The 16,999-nt window shown below is 43.1% G+C and overlaps 1 protein-coding gene across 8 annotated transcripts in view; it reads right to left on the reverse strand.

Annotated features, from left to right (window-relative positions):
* fhod3b (formin homology 2 domain containing 3b) overlaps positions 1-16,999 on the reverse strand; it is a 679,123-nt gene that overhangs the window by 60,578 nt on the left and 601,546 nt on the right. For all 8 annotated transcript variants that reach the window (XM_070880475.1, XM_070880473.1, XM_070880474.1 and 5 more), the window contains one exon: positions 11,631-12,508. In XM_070880475.1, coding sequence (XP_070736576.1) covers positions 11,631-12,508 — 878 coding nt within the window. The remainder of the gene's footprint in view (positions 1-11,630; positions 12,509-16,999) is intronic.

Genomic DNA, 16,999 nt, shown 5'->3' on the forward strand with positions numbered 1-16,999 from the left:
ATATAATTATACTGGATACTGATTTGGAAAGAATGAAAAGACTCTTTGAGCTTAAAAGCACAAGCTGCCAAAGTCGGACTTTGTATCAGTCCACATAAGATCAAGATCATTGAAATAGGAGAGAATCCTGTCAAACTGGTGGATGAGTAACTGATGGAGAAGACTTTGAAGAGTCGATTTTGTAGGCCTTAAAAATATACTACCTGCAAATGGTCAGCTCGCAAAAGTGAAGGGAAGAATTAGCAAAGCCAATGGATCATTTTTTTGTTTGTCCAACATCTGGAAGATTAAAAAGATACGTCTACAAATGAAAATGAGATTGTACAATAATATTATCCCTCCAACACTGCCATACCTCTTGAAAATGTGACGGATGGTGGAAGTGCACAATGGGAAGCTGAAGGCAATCCACCAGATTTGTTTAAGAAGAATCTGGAGACTTCACTGGAGTGATCGTGTAACCAATGAGGATGGGTCCACGTATTATGGATGCAATATTCAGACAGAGACGGTTATGCTGGCAGTCAAGGACTTCAGACTTGATTTTCTTGTCTGAAATCCGGAATCTTCGACCGAATCCGTGACGGATTTCAGGTTTTGCATCAAATATGTCCGGTTTTGGACAGACAATAATTCTGGATTCCGGATGACTCCATCAGCAATGTGCAAAATGTCTGGTTTTTGGACAATTCTGGTTTTCGGAGTTCCGGATTGAGGACGTTGCACCTGTATTATACGCAAGAAGTTGGACCAGAGGAAAACGAAAGAACTGATGAAATGAAAATAGTGTTATTTATTATGGGGGGGGGAGAAAGGAGGAACAAAGTGATCAATCACCGAGAGATGGTGTGAAGTTAGTGGGAAATGTGTTTAAAAATAGATTATTGACTGAAACTGCTCTTGAAGGTCAGGGTATTCCAAATTCCTTTATGTCCCTAATAATGGGAACGGTAGCATAGTGGTTATGTTAAGGGACTAGTAATCCAGAGGCCTGGATGAATAATCCGGAGATGAGAGTTCAAAACCCATCATTCATTCAGTTAATTAAATAAATCTGGAATAAAAAGCTAGCATCAGTAATGGTGACTACTACCAGATTGTCGAAAAAACCCATCTGCTTCACTAATGTCCTTTAGGGAAGGAAATCTGCTGTCCTGATCTGGTCTGGCCTATATGTGACTCCAGACACACAGTAATGTGGTTGACTCTTAACTGCCCTCTGTTGTTCAAGACCACCACCACCTTTGCGAGGACGAGTAGGGATGGGCAATAAATGCTGGCCTTGTCAGCAACGCCCAAATCCCGTGAATGAATAAAGAAAAAAAAATAACCTTCCTCGCAACTATGCTGCTGTAATTCTGTTACACGGATTCAAAAATATGCCGGGGTCACATTTCAAATTTGGCAAAAGTTGATATTTACAGTGCATGAAACTGCATTGCATCATCAGATTAAATATTCCCACTTCAGCGGACAAGAAGATGTCACAACAACAGTGTCCGTTAAGTATTATACACCTTCTCCCTACAAGAACAACAACTTGCAATTATATGGCGCCTTTAAAACAGTAAAATGTCCAAGGCCCTTCACAGGAACGTTATCAAACAAAACGTGACACTGAGCCACACAAGGAAGATTAGGACAGATGACCAAAAGCTTGGACAAAGAGGTACGTTTTAAGGAGCATCTTAAAAGGAGGAAAGAGAGGGAGCGAGGCACAGAGGTTGATAAAGGGAATTCCAGAGTTTAGGACCGAGGCAGCTGAAAGCACAGCCGCCATTGGGCGCCTTTAAAATAGGGGATCGCAAGAGGCCGGATCTGGAGGAATTGGAGGAATGCAGAGATCTCAGAAGATAGTGGGGCTGGAGGAGATTACAGAGATAGGGAAGAGCGAGGCTACGGAGGGATTTGAAAACAAGGATGAGAATTTTAAAATCGAGGCATTGCTAGACCAGGAGACAATGTAGTCAGTGAGCACAGGGGTGATGGGTATTAAAATGTAATGCTAAATGAGCAATTAATAGGCTTAAATTTGCGCCACAGATTACCGACACAGTAAGATGCGTTGTGGGAGGGGTAAAGGAGGCTGTGGTTATGGTTGCCACATCCCAAAAGGTTGCAAAAGTCAGTGAGCAACTCACCCCAGATTGCTCTTCCCCAGCGTCTAGTCATTGACTAGAGTGTTTCCACCAGAGCCACATTTGGGGCCAGGTTATGATGCAAGATCATGGAATCATACAAACTTACAGCACAGAAAGAGACCATTCGGCCATTCGTGCCTGTGCTGGCTCTTTGAAAGAGCAGTTGTGCTTAGTCCCACATCCCCGAATTTTGTCCACAACCTTGTTAGTTCATCGCCCTCAATATCTGTCCCTTTTAAAATTATTATTTATGGAATCAGCTTCCACCACCTTTGTTCAGGTGGAGAGCTCGAGATCCCGACAACTCTGAGTGAAAACATTTCTCCTCATCTCCCCTCTAGATCTTTTACCAATGGTTTTGAAGCTCTGCCCGAGAGTTAGTGACCCACTCACCAGAGGGAATATTTTTTCCCTATTTGCTCTATCAAAAGCACTCATCACCTTGAAAAGTATGAGAAGTTTTGTGGTTGGATATTAGAGAAAATCTTGTGTTGCTTAGACCTAAATGTTAACTTCTTTATTGTAAAGCTAAGTCACCAATGCACTTGGAAAAAATGAGCAAAACTATAGTTATTGAAAAATTCAGAGTCAACTCACTTTTACTCCCCTTCCATTTCCAGTTGTGGACAACAAGCCACAGGAATTTTACCATCTGTACCGGGGTTGTTAGAGCCACCTTTGAAAATGCTGGCAGCATTTCAATGTATCGGATGTGTTCATCGCACATTTGTGTAACAATGGTTTGGGGTTACCAAAAAAAAGTGTGTTTGTTGCTCTACATCATGTGGAACCATTTTATCATTTTATACAACTCAACCCGTGCTGTGGGTAAAACCTATAATGAAGTTCAGTCATTTTTATTGTCGGCAATCATTCTGGATGTACCTCTTCTGAGGAGCAATAAATTCTCTCTTTCTCACAGCATAGGAATCTCAGATGCCCATAATTACAATGCAGATGTCCCGATTGTTCAAAATTGTACCAAAAATTATTTAACAAGGGGAAAAAACCTGACTCCATGCTGTGAGTAAAGCATTTGAAAGCCCTTTGCTATAAGCATTCATTTTATTTTAATGAAAATGCTCTTTAAAGTTAGCAGTGAAAGGGCATGTTTATAACTGCAATTTGTACAACTCATTGTTACTGATGCAAAATTGATTGCAGCTGTATAAAGAAAACGAGACAAAATTCTGAAAATCAGATCTTAAAGTAAGTTTCCGGCTGACAGTCGCATCTGCCTCTGTGCCTTTATCTGCTGTACCTCTCCAAAGAAGGAGAAAGTTCTCTTTGTTCCTCAGCCTTTTCTAACTTCTTTGATCCATTCTTCTTTCCCATTAATCGTTTTTATTAAACCAAAGTTTTAAACGAACATTGCCAATGGGCCGGATTTTGCTGTGAAAATAATGGTGAGGCGAACAGTGCTCGCCGCTATTTATGCGCAAATCGGACAGTAACTTCCGTCGCGCATATGCGCAGTTAAACTCAAGAAAACGGAGGTTGCTGTCAGACCTGCGTCGCTCCTCCGTAAGCTGCGCAAAAATGGCACCTTGATGTCAGTCTTCCCATTCAAATGTATTGAATGGCGTGAAGTTCCTTTACTGACGTTGTAGATGTGGACTCAATGCACCACAGAAAGTTAGGGCTTGTCAATTTCAGTCGAAGTACCCTTTTTAACAGCATGATAAGTCTTAATTACTGCCAAACAACCTCTCTGGCACTGAAAATTTATTTTTCCCAAGGGTGGACTCTCATTCCTTCAACTTTTAATTATTGTTGGAGATATTAATAAAAAATATATATTTTTTTACTTTTTCTTTCTGTCATCTCTTTCTTAATCCAATCTTTCTTTCCCTCTCTTTATTTCACTTTCGGTACCTGATTTGACACTGAATTGACTATTGTAACTTACATTTCCTGGTTCAGACTCTGAGCTGCTCATTAACAATTCTTTAAGTTGATTGATTAAGGAGATACACAGTTGCTTGCCCTGGTCACACAGGTGCCAGGTGCCCTGTCGAGGGATATTTGGCTGGCAGCAACTTGCCGTGCAAAAGCCCAGAGGAAGTCTATGGGCAAGTGCAAGTCCAACAAACAGCTCACGGCAAAAGCCAGCTCAATGTGTTTGGGTATTTGCACAGTTCCTGTTCCAGGACAATGTTGCAACGTTGCAGGAGTTGGACCAGCAGAAGGGTGGGAGAAAGAAACCAGGTAACTGCAGACCTGTCAGATTAATATTAGTTGTTGATACGTTACTAGAATCTGTCATTAGGGACAGAGTGACTGGGCATTTGGACAAATTTCAGTTGATCAGAGAGATTCAGCATGGATTTGTTAATTTCCCTTCACATTTGTTATGTCTGATCAATCTAACTTTGAATTATTTGAGAAGGTTCCCAACTTGGTAGGTAACTGAGTGTCTATGGACGGTTGGGTTTACTCTTCATTGGGATGTGGGTGTCGCGAGTGAGGCCAGCATTTATTGACAACCCCGAGTTTCCCTTGAAAAGGTGTCAGTGAACTGTCTTCTAGAACCATTTCAGTCCATGCTAAACCTATATAAATCATTGGTTAGACATCAGCTAGTGTATTGTGTTCAATTCTGGGCACCACACTTTAGAAAAGGAGTCAAGGCCCTGGAGAGGGTGCAGAGGAAATTTACTAGAACACTAGTAGGGATCAAGGATTTCAGTTATCTCAAGAGACTAGAGAAACTGGGATTATTCTCCTTGGAGCAGAGAAGGTTAAGAGGAGATTTAATAAAGGTTTTCAAAATTATGAGGGGTTTTGATAGAGTAGTTAGGGAAAAACTGTTTCCACTGGCAGGAGGGTCAGTAACTAAAGGACACAGATTTAAAATAATTGGCAAAAAAGCCAGGAGGGAGACGAGGAGAATTTTTTTTACTCAGTGAGTTATGATTTTGAATGCGTTGCCTGAAAGGGTGGTGGAAGTAACCTTCAATAAAGAATAGGATCTCTATTAAAAAGGAAAAACCTGTAGGGCTATGGGGAAAGGGCAGTGGAGTAGGACTAATTGGTAGCTCTTTCAGAGAGCCGGTACAGGCACGATGGGCCAAATGGCCTCCTTCTGTGTTGTATGACTCTATGTAGTGAAGGTACTCCAACAGTGCTGCTAGATAGTGTTTCAGGATATTGAGCCAGCGACAATGAAGGAATGGAGATATATGTCCAAGTCAGGAAGGTGTGTGACTTGGAGGGGAACTTGGGAAGTGATGATGATGTCACTGATGATGATGATGACAAAACATTAACTTCAATGAGTAATTCTTTGGATTCGGCAGTTTTCTGATCTCACTATATCACTCTATAGTGTAAAGTCAGAGCACAGTATTTTACAAAGGAACTTGATCACTGAACAGATTGATTCTGTGTCCGGTCCAACAATATTAGCAATGGAACTATAACATCTTTAAAAAGAAAGACTTGGATTTATATAGTGCCTTTCATGACTATCGGATGTCTCAAAGCGCTTATCAAATCATGAATAGCTGTATCGAGATCACTCTCTCCAAATAGTATCCTTTTTGAGATTCATGCAAAAGGAATGATGTAAAAGAGATGAGGCACTGCAATAGGTTAATAATACACGATAATTTAAAACATTTTAAAACAGATATAATGGCACTTGTTGAATCTCATTGTTAAGGAGATACATTGTTGGTCCCATTGTTCACCAATGTCCCAGATACCCTGTTGCTCTCACGTCATTATCAGCTTGCACTTTCAGAAACTTTGTGGATAAAATATTTGCAAACCTTAATGTGCACAAACAAGTCTAACCATGCACGCTGTGAAATGCCCCGTTCCAGCAAAATCTGGGCCATAATTTCTAAATTGTCAGCTGTGGCTCAGTGGGTAGCACTCTCGCCTCGGAGTCAAAAGGTTGTGGGTTCAAAATTTCACTCCAAGGACTTGAGCACAAAAAATCTAAGCTGACACACCAGTGCAGTGCTGAGCTGCACTGTCGGAGGTGCCATCTTTTGATAAACCGAGGCCCTGTCTGCTCTCTCAGGTGGACATAAAAGATCCCATGGTACTATTTCGAAGAAGAGTAGTGGAATTATCCCTGGTGTCCTGGCCAATATTTATCCCTCAATCAGCATCACAAAAAAACAGATTATCTGGTCATTATCACATTGCAGTTTGTGGGAGCTTGCTGTGCACAAATTGGCTGCCGTGTTTCCCACATAATAACAGTGACTGCACTCCAAAAGTACTTCATTGGCTGTAAAGTGCTTTGAGACATCCGATGGTTGCGAAAGGCGCGATATAAATACAAGTCTTTCTTTTTAAAACTAGTGTAATTATAAAGATATTCTGCTTTGATGGATATTTAAACTTGCTCTACTGATGGGTCACACAAAAGGGTTATTTGGAAGAGCTAACTATTAGAGACATCTAAACTATGCTTTTTGCACTGAAAGTCTATCAGAGGTTGGGTTAAGTTGAAAGGCTGTCGAAAGCGAACTACTGGATTAGTGCCATCTTGAATCCATCAAGCTGAATTTGGCTTAACGTTCCTCCATACGTTAAATTTATCCCAGCAGCACAGCCATGTTCCCACTGTGACAGTCTGAGGGATAAATGGATTTCATGAAGGACTTGCTGGTCAATTAGGTTTTAAAGTGCCAGAATGTAGCTAAATCAGAATTATTTTTAATGATTACTGCGCTTGACAAAGTGAGAGCTATCAATGCAATAGAACGGAGCATTACTCTACTTTTATACCCAGTTAGTATCAAATATTCCTTGGACGGATATAGCATGCGTTATGTGCAGATTAAAACCACTTCTGCTTTGCCCAAACCTGTGCCTTAACCTCAATCTCAAAAGACCAACCTCTATTACAACCGAGCATTTTTTCTATTTTCCATCCCAGCCATCCTCTGCAGGACAAGTTAATGGCTTGGAATTTCCTCAAATGGCACAACCCACAAGTTACATCAAAAATTTTGCCAATCTTGGCGTCTGAAATTTTCCGAGAATCTCATTTGCATAAGGCGGAAATCAAGTCCTGATGAAAGAGCAGACCTCATGCCACATTCCTTCTATTACAATTGCCACATTACAACAGTGACTACACGCCAAAAGAACTTCATTGGCTACAGAGCGCTTTGAGATGTCCGGTGGTCGTGAAAGGCACTACATAAAAGCAAGTCTTTCTTTCTTCTATGAATTACAATTAAAAGTTTGAGGCATCAAACAACAATTTATGTACATTCGGCACAGCATGTTTAAGAAACAATCGTGGATGCTTTTCTACGTCTCATGATGCTGTAAAAATACAGTCAAAGGTACAGAAAACACAGTGTAGGTCTCAGTAAGGAGAAAAAATGAAGAAAAAAAATGGCATAATACATAAAATATATGACTAAGTTCTACTGCGCCAAAAATTTGAGGCACAAAATATGCCCATCTAGAACACTCGTAAACGCAGGAAGCTCCTGTTCTCTGGTCATTTGCGCGGGATGTGGAGCTATGTTAACGAGCAGTGGAGTGTTCAGTGGAGCTTTCATTCAATCAATGCAAAAGAGCGAGGAAAGTTGGGCCTAATCAGTAATTTATAAATAACAACAGAAAATGCTGGAAATCTCAGCAGGTCAGGCAGCATCTGTGGAGAGAAAGCAGAGTTAACATTTCGGGTTGATGACCATTCGTCAGAACTGGAGAGTGTTCGGAAAGAACGGACTCTTAACAAGCCCTGAAAGGGGGAGGGGAAGAAAGAACAAAAGGGAAGGTCTGTGATAGGTTGGAAGACAGGAGAGATTAGAGAGACAAAAGGGATGCTGGCCCAAATTCAAATGGTAATGCCAAGAGTTAGAAAAACATTAGTCAAAATAGGGTTGTGAATGGCAGGATAATGACCAACTGCCATTAGAGACAAGGAGAAAAATAGAAAGAAAGAAACAGGCTTGGGGGGAGAGGGGGGGGGGGGAAACAGAGAAGAAAGGGAGCCAAAGATTGGCAGTGGCTACGCTCTGAAATTGTTGCACTCGATGTTGAGTCCAGAAGGCTGTAAAGTGCCTAAATGAAAGATGAGGTGCCGTTCCTCGAGCTTGCGTTGAGCTTCGTTGGAACAGTGCAGGAGACCGAGGACGGAGATGTCAGAGTGGGAATGGTGTGAAGAATTAAAGTGACAGCCGACCTGAAGCTCAGGGTCATACGCGAGGACTGAACGGAGGTGCTCCGCAAAGCGGTCACCCAATCTACGCTTGGTCTCCCCAATGTAGAGGAGACCACATCGTGAGCAGCAAATACAGTATACTAAATTGAAAGAAGTACAAGTAAATCGCTGTTTCACCTGGAAGGAGTATTTAGGGCCCTAGCTAGTCTGAAGGGATGAGGTAAAAGGGCAGGTGTTACATCTCCTGCGCTTGCACGGAAAGGTGCCGTGGAAAGAGGAGGGGGGCACTGGGGGTGACTGCGGAATGGACCAGGGTGTCGTGGAGGGAGCAGTTTCTTTGAAATGCTGAGAGGGGAGGGGAGGGGAAGATGTGATTAGCGGTGGGATCAGGCTGGAGGTGGTGGAAATGGCGGAGGATGATCCACTGAACGGCTGCTGGGGTGAAAGGTGAGGACAAGGGGAACCCTGTCATTGTTCTGAGAGGTTGGAGGGGGTGGGGGGGGCGGAAGGGGTGAGAGCAGAGGTGTGGGAAATAGAACGGACACGGTCGAGGGTCATGTTAACCACAGTGGAGAGGAATCCTCTCTTGAGGAAAAAGGAAGACATGTCAGAGGCACTAGTGTGAAAGGTGGTGTCGTCAGAGCAGATGTGACGGAGATGGAGAAACTGGGAGAATGGAATGGTGTCCTTACAGGAAGCAAGGTGGGAGGAAGTGTATTCCAGGTAGCTGTGGGATTCAGTGGGCTTACAGTGGATACTGGTCGAAAGCCTATCCCCAGAAATGGAGACAGAGAAGTCGAGGAAGGAAAGGGAAGAGTGGGAGAAGGACCATGTGAAGGTGAGGGAAGGATGGAAATTGGATGCAAAGTGAATGACCCGCTGAGATTTCCTGCATTTTGTGTTTTTATTCCAGATTCCAGCATCCGCAGTTTTTTGCTTTTGTATCAGTAATTTATAAAGGTTGAGCATAATATGTCTCTATATCAAATTACATTGACATTCAGCAATGAATCACTGCATTATTCATTTCCTGCATATGACACTATTTATATTTACACTTAATGCATTTTATAAGATAACAATTAAAGATGTGTGAAAATAGCCACATTTTTACACTGTTACAATATTTCTTTGATAAAATTAAGACTCGCCCGGTGACTAACTCGTACAGTGGATTGTAAACGTTCCTGTTCACCATTGGGTTCTGGATTTAAATCCAGTGCAGAGGGATGGGATGAATCTCCGCTACGCAATGCCTTTTAGGATCTACTTTAAATGTATTTCGACAGGCTCTGAAACTAGTTCTTCCTATGGACTGAAATTGGGAGTATAACGTTGTTAGCATCTGAAATTTGCTCTTGCTCACCCAGCTGGGCCACTGTGCCGGGAGATATAGTGTGTAGAACTATCAGGTTGGTGCACTCAAACTTCTCCTGAACGTGGCAGATTATGGTGCAGTCTAGCATAGCTTTGAAGTGCATTGAACTAGTCCTATTTGGCCTAAGGAGTGCAGCATAGATTCACCAGTATGTTACCAGGGTTCCAAGGGTTAGATTGTGAGGAAAGATTACATAAACTAGGATTATACTGCCTGGAATATAGAAGGTTAAGGGGTGGTTTGATTTAGGTTCTTAGGATTGTGAAAGAAATGGATAGGGTAGATAGAGAGAAACTTTTTCTGTTGGTAGGGGAGTCTCGGACAAGAGAATGTAACCTTAACATCAGAGCCAGGCCACTCGGGAGAGAAGTTAGGAAACACTTATTCACCTATAGGTGTGGACTCTCTTCCACAAGAAGCAGTCGATGCCAGCTCAATTAATAATTTTGAATCAGAGATCGACAGATTTTTGCTAGCCAAGGGTATTAAGGGATATGGAGCCAAGCTGGGTAGATGTAGTTAGGATAAAGACCTGCCGTGATCTCATTGAATGGTAAACCAGGCTCGAACAGCTGAAAGACCTACTTCTCTTCCTATGCTCCTAATACCTTAGTGTAGTGGTCATGGCCCGAGACTGCTAACCCAGAGTGCCACCATGAAAAACTGAAATGAATTCAATAAATTTGGTAATTTGTGGGTTAGCAACAGATCATGAAGGGTCTCACTGAAATTGTGATGTTTTCAAATATTTGTAACACAACATGGAAACAAGCCGTTCAGCCCAACAGGTCTATGCCGGTGGCTATGCCCCACATGAACCTCCTCCTACCTAACTTCAGCCCATCCGAATAACATATCCTTCCATTCCTTTCACCCTCATATACTCCTCATCTAATTTCCCCTTAAATGCATCTATTCTATTCACCTCAACCACTCCGTGTGGTAGCGAGTGGCACATTCCCACCACTCTCTGAGTAAATAATTATTTCCTGAAATCTTTATTGGATCTATTAGTGACTAGTTTATATTCATGGCCCCTAGTTTTAGACTCCTCCACAAGTGGAAGCATCCTTTCTACATCTACCTTATCGAACCCCTTTGCAATTTTAAAGACCTCTATTAAGCCACATCTAATTTTTCCCGAGAAAAGTGCCCCAGCCTGTTCAGTCTTTGCTGACAGTTGTATGCTCTTAGCTCTGGTATCATTCTTGTAACTCTTTTTTACACTTTTTCAAGTGCTTGTATATCCTTTCTGTAATATGGAGACCAGAACTGTGCACAATATTCTAAGTGTGGTTTAACCAAGGTTCTATATAATTTTAACTTAATGTCTCTGCTTTTGAATTCTATTCCTCTAGAAACGAACCCCAGTGCCTTGTTTATGCTTTTTATGGCTTTGTTAACCTGCATTGCTACTTTTAATGATGTGTATCTGTACCTCTTTGTTCCTCTATCCCATTTAGACTCTTATTCCTCCTACCAAAATGCAACACCTCACACTTATCGATACAGGTTGAACCTCCTTTATCCAGAACTCCCGTATCCGGAACCACCCCTTGTCCAGAACCATTTCTGGCCACCAGGTGGCGCAGGCACAGAACTCCGACATGAACAAATTGAAGTCCTTCCTCGCTGCCGACTCCCGCAATCGCTGGCCTGACCCCGCGATCCACTCCCACCCCCCCACCGCCCCCCCACGATCTCTCTGCCACACTCCCAGCCCCAAACCAGCCAGCCCCGATATCCCCTTGCTCAGTACCTGTACCATCCAATTTAACATGACCACCCCTCGTCCGGAAAAATCCCTTATCCAGAATAGGCCAGGTCCTGAAGGTTCCGGATAAGGGAGGTTCAACCTGTATTGAAAATAGTTTGCCATTTACACGCCCATTCTGCAAGCTTGTTAACATCATTTTCCTTTTTTATATCCCTTGAACCATTAAAGGTGTATCTGGTTAGTGCTCGTTACCTTAGTGACTGGCAATTCTTTTGATTTTGACTCAAAGAGATGCTCTAGCTTGGATGTATCCACTTTCACAGGCTCCAGCCGTGTCCAAAGAGGCTCTTTGCATCGCTTGTGATTTTTGTACTGACAATCAATTGGTCGGACTTCATTCCAGAACAGCCGGATGGTTTTCTTCTTCTTGATGAATGTTGGCTCACCCCTGGACAGATGGGGCGAGCCCAAGGCTTGGTGAAGGCCAAAGGGTGGAGGTGGGGGCACTAACATACCAGGTATCGGAGGGGGAGGTGGGAAATGCAGTAGGGGGGGTGGAGGAGGGGGAGGCAAGCCCATAAAAGAAAGTGGGGGAGGCGGTGGAGGAAGTATTGAGTCTCTAGAACTAACTAAGATTTCCGTGTCCAACACGTCTATATCGTCCTCCTCTTCCAAGTCTGTGAAGTCTATATCTTTGATTTTTAGCTCCCTTGGATTGGCCATTAGTTGATCCCAAATATAATCAGATTCTTTTTTGGGCTGCGCAGTCACTTTATCCACAGCCTTAGTGGTCACTTCAGAATCAGATAATACAAGTCCGTTGCTCAGCTCCCCACTGTTAAACCTGTCAGTAAAAGCCTTTACGCTGCCTTGGTTCTCTAAATGGTCAATCCCCATTTTCTTCACATTGTCCTCACAGGCCTGCTTGCTGGCCTGCAGAATGCTGATGCGGCTCGCCACGCTGGCAAGGGACTCTTGTTTCTCCTCTTTGTTCTCCAGCCCTGCTTCATCATCATTTTCTGCCTTTTTGTTCTGCGCATACAACATGTCCAGCATGAACCGTTTGTTATTGAGAATGTTGCTGCACTGGTCATTTACACTGACCTCCTTAATGCTCTGCGTCCATTTACCTGTTGTCCAAAAAGAAGAGACACCGAGAGTTAGAGTACAGCAATGGGAAGGTAATGGCAGCGTTTTCCATAGAGGTGGAGCTGGAAACCCAGTGGCTGACTATTCTTAATGCGAAGTTAACACTAGGGGCTGGATTTTTGGTTCTGGGGCAATAATGGCGGCAGGGCGGTAAAGTTTGCGCTGGGAAATTGTTTGTGTCCTCAGCCACAAAATTCAGCCCCGAGTGTGGATCGGAACGCTAAGGGAGACGTTCTACACCTCTTTTAGGGCGCTAGGCCGGCTGACCAACTGAAAATACCGAGCTAAAGAACCGGCTTCGGTGCGCTTCAAGAGAGGCTTGCTTAATGAAAAAAAAATTGCCACAATAAACGTTCCCAATACCTTGACCACCCCACACTATTATTTAGTTTTACGATTTATCCTAAACAAAACAATCACAATGACCTCATTCATTACTTACTTGCCGCCGCTAGGACAGCTCTGACCACCTGGTTTTCCAGGCGGTCCCACTAGGGGGCGCTAGAGGCTCATCGTCAATTCAAAATCGATGCGCAGTCGAAACCGATGGTGTTCCACACCGGCTCAACACTCCCGGGCAGTGCTGCTCCGCCCCCCCAGCAAAACCGGCAACTCATTTCCCGGCGGGGCGCTGCAACCCGGAAACCATTCCTGCCGCTATTGCCGCTGCTCCAGGGCGCTAACAGGGACGGCAGAAGACCGAAAATCCAGCCCACTACTGACTTTATTATGATGGAGCTGTATGGTAAATAAATATAGTAAGACTTTTTAACTGGAGGAATCATTGGAATGCTTATCCTTAACATTTTCCAGGAGTGCAATCCATTTTTTTAAGTAGCATTATAAATCCAATTGGAAAAAAACCAAAGAGAGCAGTTACGGGGCAGTGCAGTAACAAACACATGGAGAGACAACACAGCTGTTCACAGTCCTCCTTCCAAAGGGTTTTCTTGGAGACATCAAGATTTTTTTTTCTCTAAATCGTATATTAAAAAAGAAAACTAGCATAAGTTAAAAATAAACTTTCCACACAGACTATGTCCTTGGTGACAAATGATTTCTGATTCAGATTTCAACATCTAACTCCTTTAAAGTCAATGCGGCTTCAGACTGTTGCAAATAAAATGTTTTTACGCTGATATGATGCTGTCTGGCACAGGAAGGCACTTTGGGTTTTGTGCACGAGTATTGAAAACATTGCATCACAACTGCATTAAAATCACACGCTTTTAAAAAAAAAACAAATAAAAAATACTTGTATTTGTACAGTGACTCATCATATCAAAATGTCTCTAAGCTCTTTTAGAGGACTTCGACTGCATTGAAGACACACCAATGTGGGAAATACTGACATCTACTATCAGTCAGAAAAAAAATCAGTGGATTCATCGCATATTTTACATGTTGAGAGTATGGGTGGTACCATGGGTTAAGCAGTATGCCACCACCTATGGGAACCTTGGTTGGAATCCATTCCAGACTGACAGAATGAAATCTTTCACTTCTGTGCTGTGTTGGTCCTACAGTAAATGAGTCTGGAAATTTCAATCCTGCTCCTAGTAGACAGGACTCCACAGAACTAGACTACATACAAACTGGGACAAACAGACCCCAAATTAGCCATCAGACAAGCTACAGGGTTGTGGGAAATGTCAGGTATGTGTTTTGTGCAGAGAAGTAAGGCTTGTTTATTGGCAAGGATATAGCCCACTTTTACATAGGATATACGGTACAGAAATAGGGCATTTGGCCCAACCAGTCCATGTCGGCATTTTTGCTCTATTTGAGCCTCCTCCCATCTTTCCTCATCTAACTCTATCAGCATAACCCTCTATTCCCTTCTCCTTTATATGCTTATCTAGCCTCTCCATAAATGCATCTATACTATTCGCTTCAGATGCTCCCTGTGGTAGCAATTCCACATTCTCACCATTCTCTGGGTAAAGTAGTTCCTTCTGAGTTCCCTATTTGATTTCTTGGTGACTATCTTATATTGATGGCCTCTAGTTATGCTCTTCCCCACAAGTGGAAACACTCTTTCTGTATCTGCTCTATCAAAACCTTTCATAATTTCAAAGATCTCTATTAGGTCACCCCTCATGCCTTCTCTTTTCAGGCTCACCTAGCCCCCGTTCATCCTTTCTGGATAGGTATAACCTCGCAGTTCTGGAGAGAAGCACATGCTCACTTTTCATGAGGGGGGGGGAAACCAAGATGTTCTCATGCACCTTGCCGGCTTTCTGCTGCCCCTACCCCCTTTCAGTGGGAAATGGTACAAGGTTCGCAGGGAGGCCTAAATTGTACAGACAAAATAAAATGTACACAAACTGCAGTGAGCATATAGCGATAGGCCACAGACGCTCGATGTTAAAGATTGCTTCCAGTGAAATAAACAAGGTCAGATCTTGTGGTGTCACTGCTAGTTGCATCAGACACATCAGCTTATCTGGTAAGATTGCAGCTAATGAGAGCCAATTATCCATGTACTGAAGCAGCATAGGGGATGACATTTGGGGCCTATAAAATGGGAAATCCAATTGGATTACTGTTATTAGCTTTACCAATTTGATTATTTTAATTTTTTTCATAGGAAAAACACTCCCTTCAGTAAATGTTGGCAGTATAACGGGGATTGGATAGACTGGATGCGGGGAGGATGTTTCCCCTGGCTGGGAAGTCTACAACAAGGGGTCACAGTCTCAGGATATGGAGTAGGAAATTTAGGACCAAGATGAGGAGAAATTTTTTCACTCAGAGGTTGGTGAACCTGTGGAATGCTCCAGCACAGAAGGCTGTGGAGGCCAAGTCACTGAATATATCTAAGAAGAAGGAGATAGATAGATTTCTAGAAAAAAAAGGCTTCAAGGGATATGGGGAAAAAGCAGGAATATAGTGTTCAGATAGAGGATCAGCCATGATCATATTGAATGGTAGTGCAGGCTTGAAGGGCCGAATGGCCTACTACTGCTCCTATTTTCTATGTTTCTATGTTTCTAAACTTACAAACGAGGATACAATTTCTTGTACCCATCTCCCCCCTCCCCCCCACCAAGTGCACTGCATCTGTTTGGGCCAAGGGGTGGCACAATTTCCAATCCCGGGACTTCAACGTGGCTTGGGGCAAACTACAGCTCAGGCCTGTGGTATAATCACAGCTGTAAGCCTCTCAAAGACTTGCAGCTGCAGGACATCCCGAGATCAAGGCTGCTGGAGATTACTCGTCAACACCCTGGGTTGGGGATTCAGGCCATTTACCTCCCATCTTTGGCCCGTCTCCAAAGACATCTTTAGTCCCTCCAAAAGAAGTTTGGGAGCAGGCAGGTGTGCCACGTTTTGCTCGGGGCCCCCAGAGTTGCAGCAGGACAATGAGGTCTGCAGCCAGGATTGACCCCTCCTGCCTCATTCAAAGGGGTCTGCAGGGCCTACACTGCTGGAAAAGACACAGCCCCCCCCACCTGCTTTCCCACCGCCAACATAAAAGGGGCAGAGAACCATCAAAACAAGCCTCTTCCTCCCTCTTTTACTCTTACCATCGTGCCTAGGTAAATTCCCTAGAGACATGGGGAGGGTGGGGGGTTGGTAAATCAAGACTATAATGTGTCATTGTAAATTATGTCCAATCATTGTCCCAATTGCTCGTGATGTCACAGCTTCTCTCCCCAGACAATAGGTTTGCAAAACACTATTTTTGTGAAGAAAGTACTCCTTTTAATAACAGGTCTAATTTTAATTATTATTTGTCATATCTTTGTCACTAAATGAACATTAAGGTCCATGCCAACAAAATTGGGTCACTGAACGGAACTTTTGCATTCTTACATTAATACTGATGATGGTTATCTTTGGGTACGCTTTCCTTTAGAATGCAAGTTGCGCCACTTTGAAATTCAAATCATGTTTCTTTAAAGAGGACTTTTATCAGTGATGAGTGACTGTCACAGCAAATCAGATCACACAAAACAATGCTGGAGTGCTGATTTTATAGCTCTGTGGATTTACAGGGGCTAGTTGAACACTTGTTGCATTGTCAGCTTCATAGCCAAGGCTTCAGAGAGGGGTCAGAACATTATATCATAAGTTGGAATGGCCAAAATATTTTGAACCTTTTATTGGACCAACGCAGGGATTAAGGCACTTTCAGAATCAAACCAATTCCTCCTGTGACAAGAATGGAAAGAATTAAAGTTTAAATATTCTTGCCTTTAAGGTGATGAAATAAATGTTCTCCCTCCACATGTCTGCTGGGCTACCAGCCTGCCAGTGGAGAATGTGGATAGCGGCCTGTGAGCCATGCCTGTTACTAGGAAGCATGCAACACTATTGCAATGACCACTCTTTGCTGCTTTCCTCACCTTCCCTGCATGGTGAATCTGTCCTTTGCTTGTTGCTCCATAGTGACATCATGGAATGATAGACTGATACAGCACAGGAGGCCATTCGGCCCATTGGACCTGTGCCAGCTCTTTGAAAGT

The sequence above is a fragment of the Pristiophorus japonicus genome, chromosome 5, assembly GCF_044704955.1.
Source record: "Pristiophorus japonicus isolate sPriJap1 chromosome 5, sPriJap1.hap1, whole genome shotgun sequence".
In the NCBI taxonomy this organism is placed as follows: domain Eukaryota; kingdom Metazoa; phylum Chordata; class Chondrichthyes; family Pristiophoridae; genus Pristiophorus; species Pristiophorus japonicus.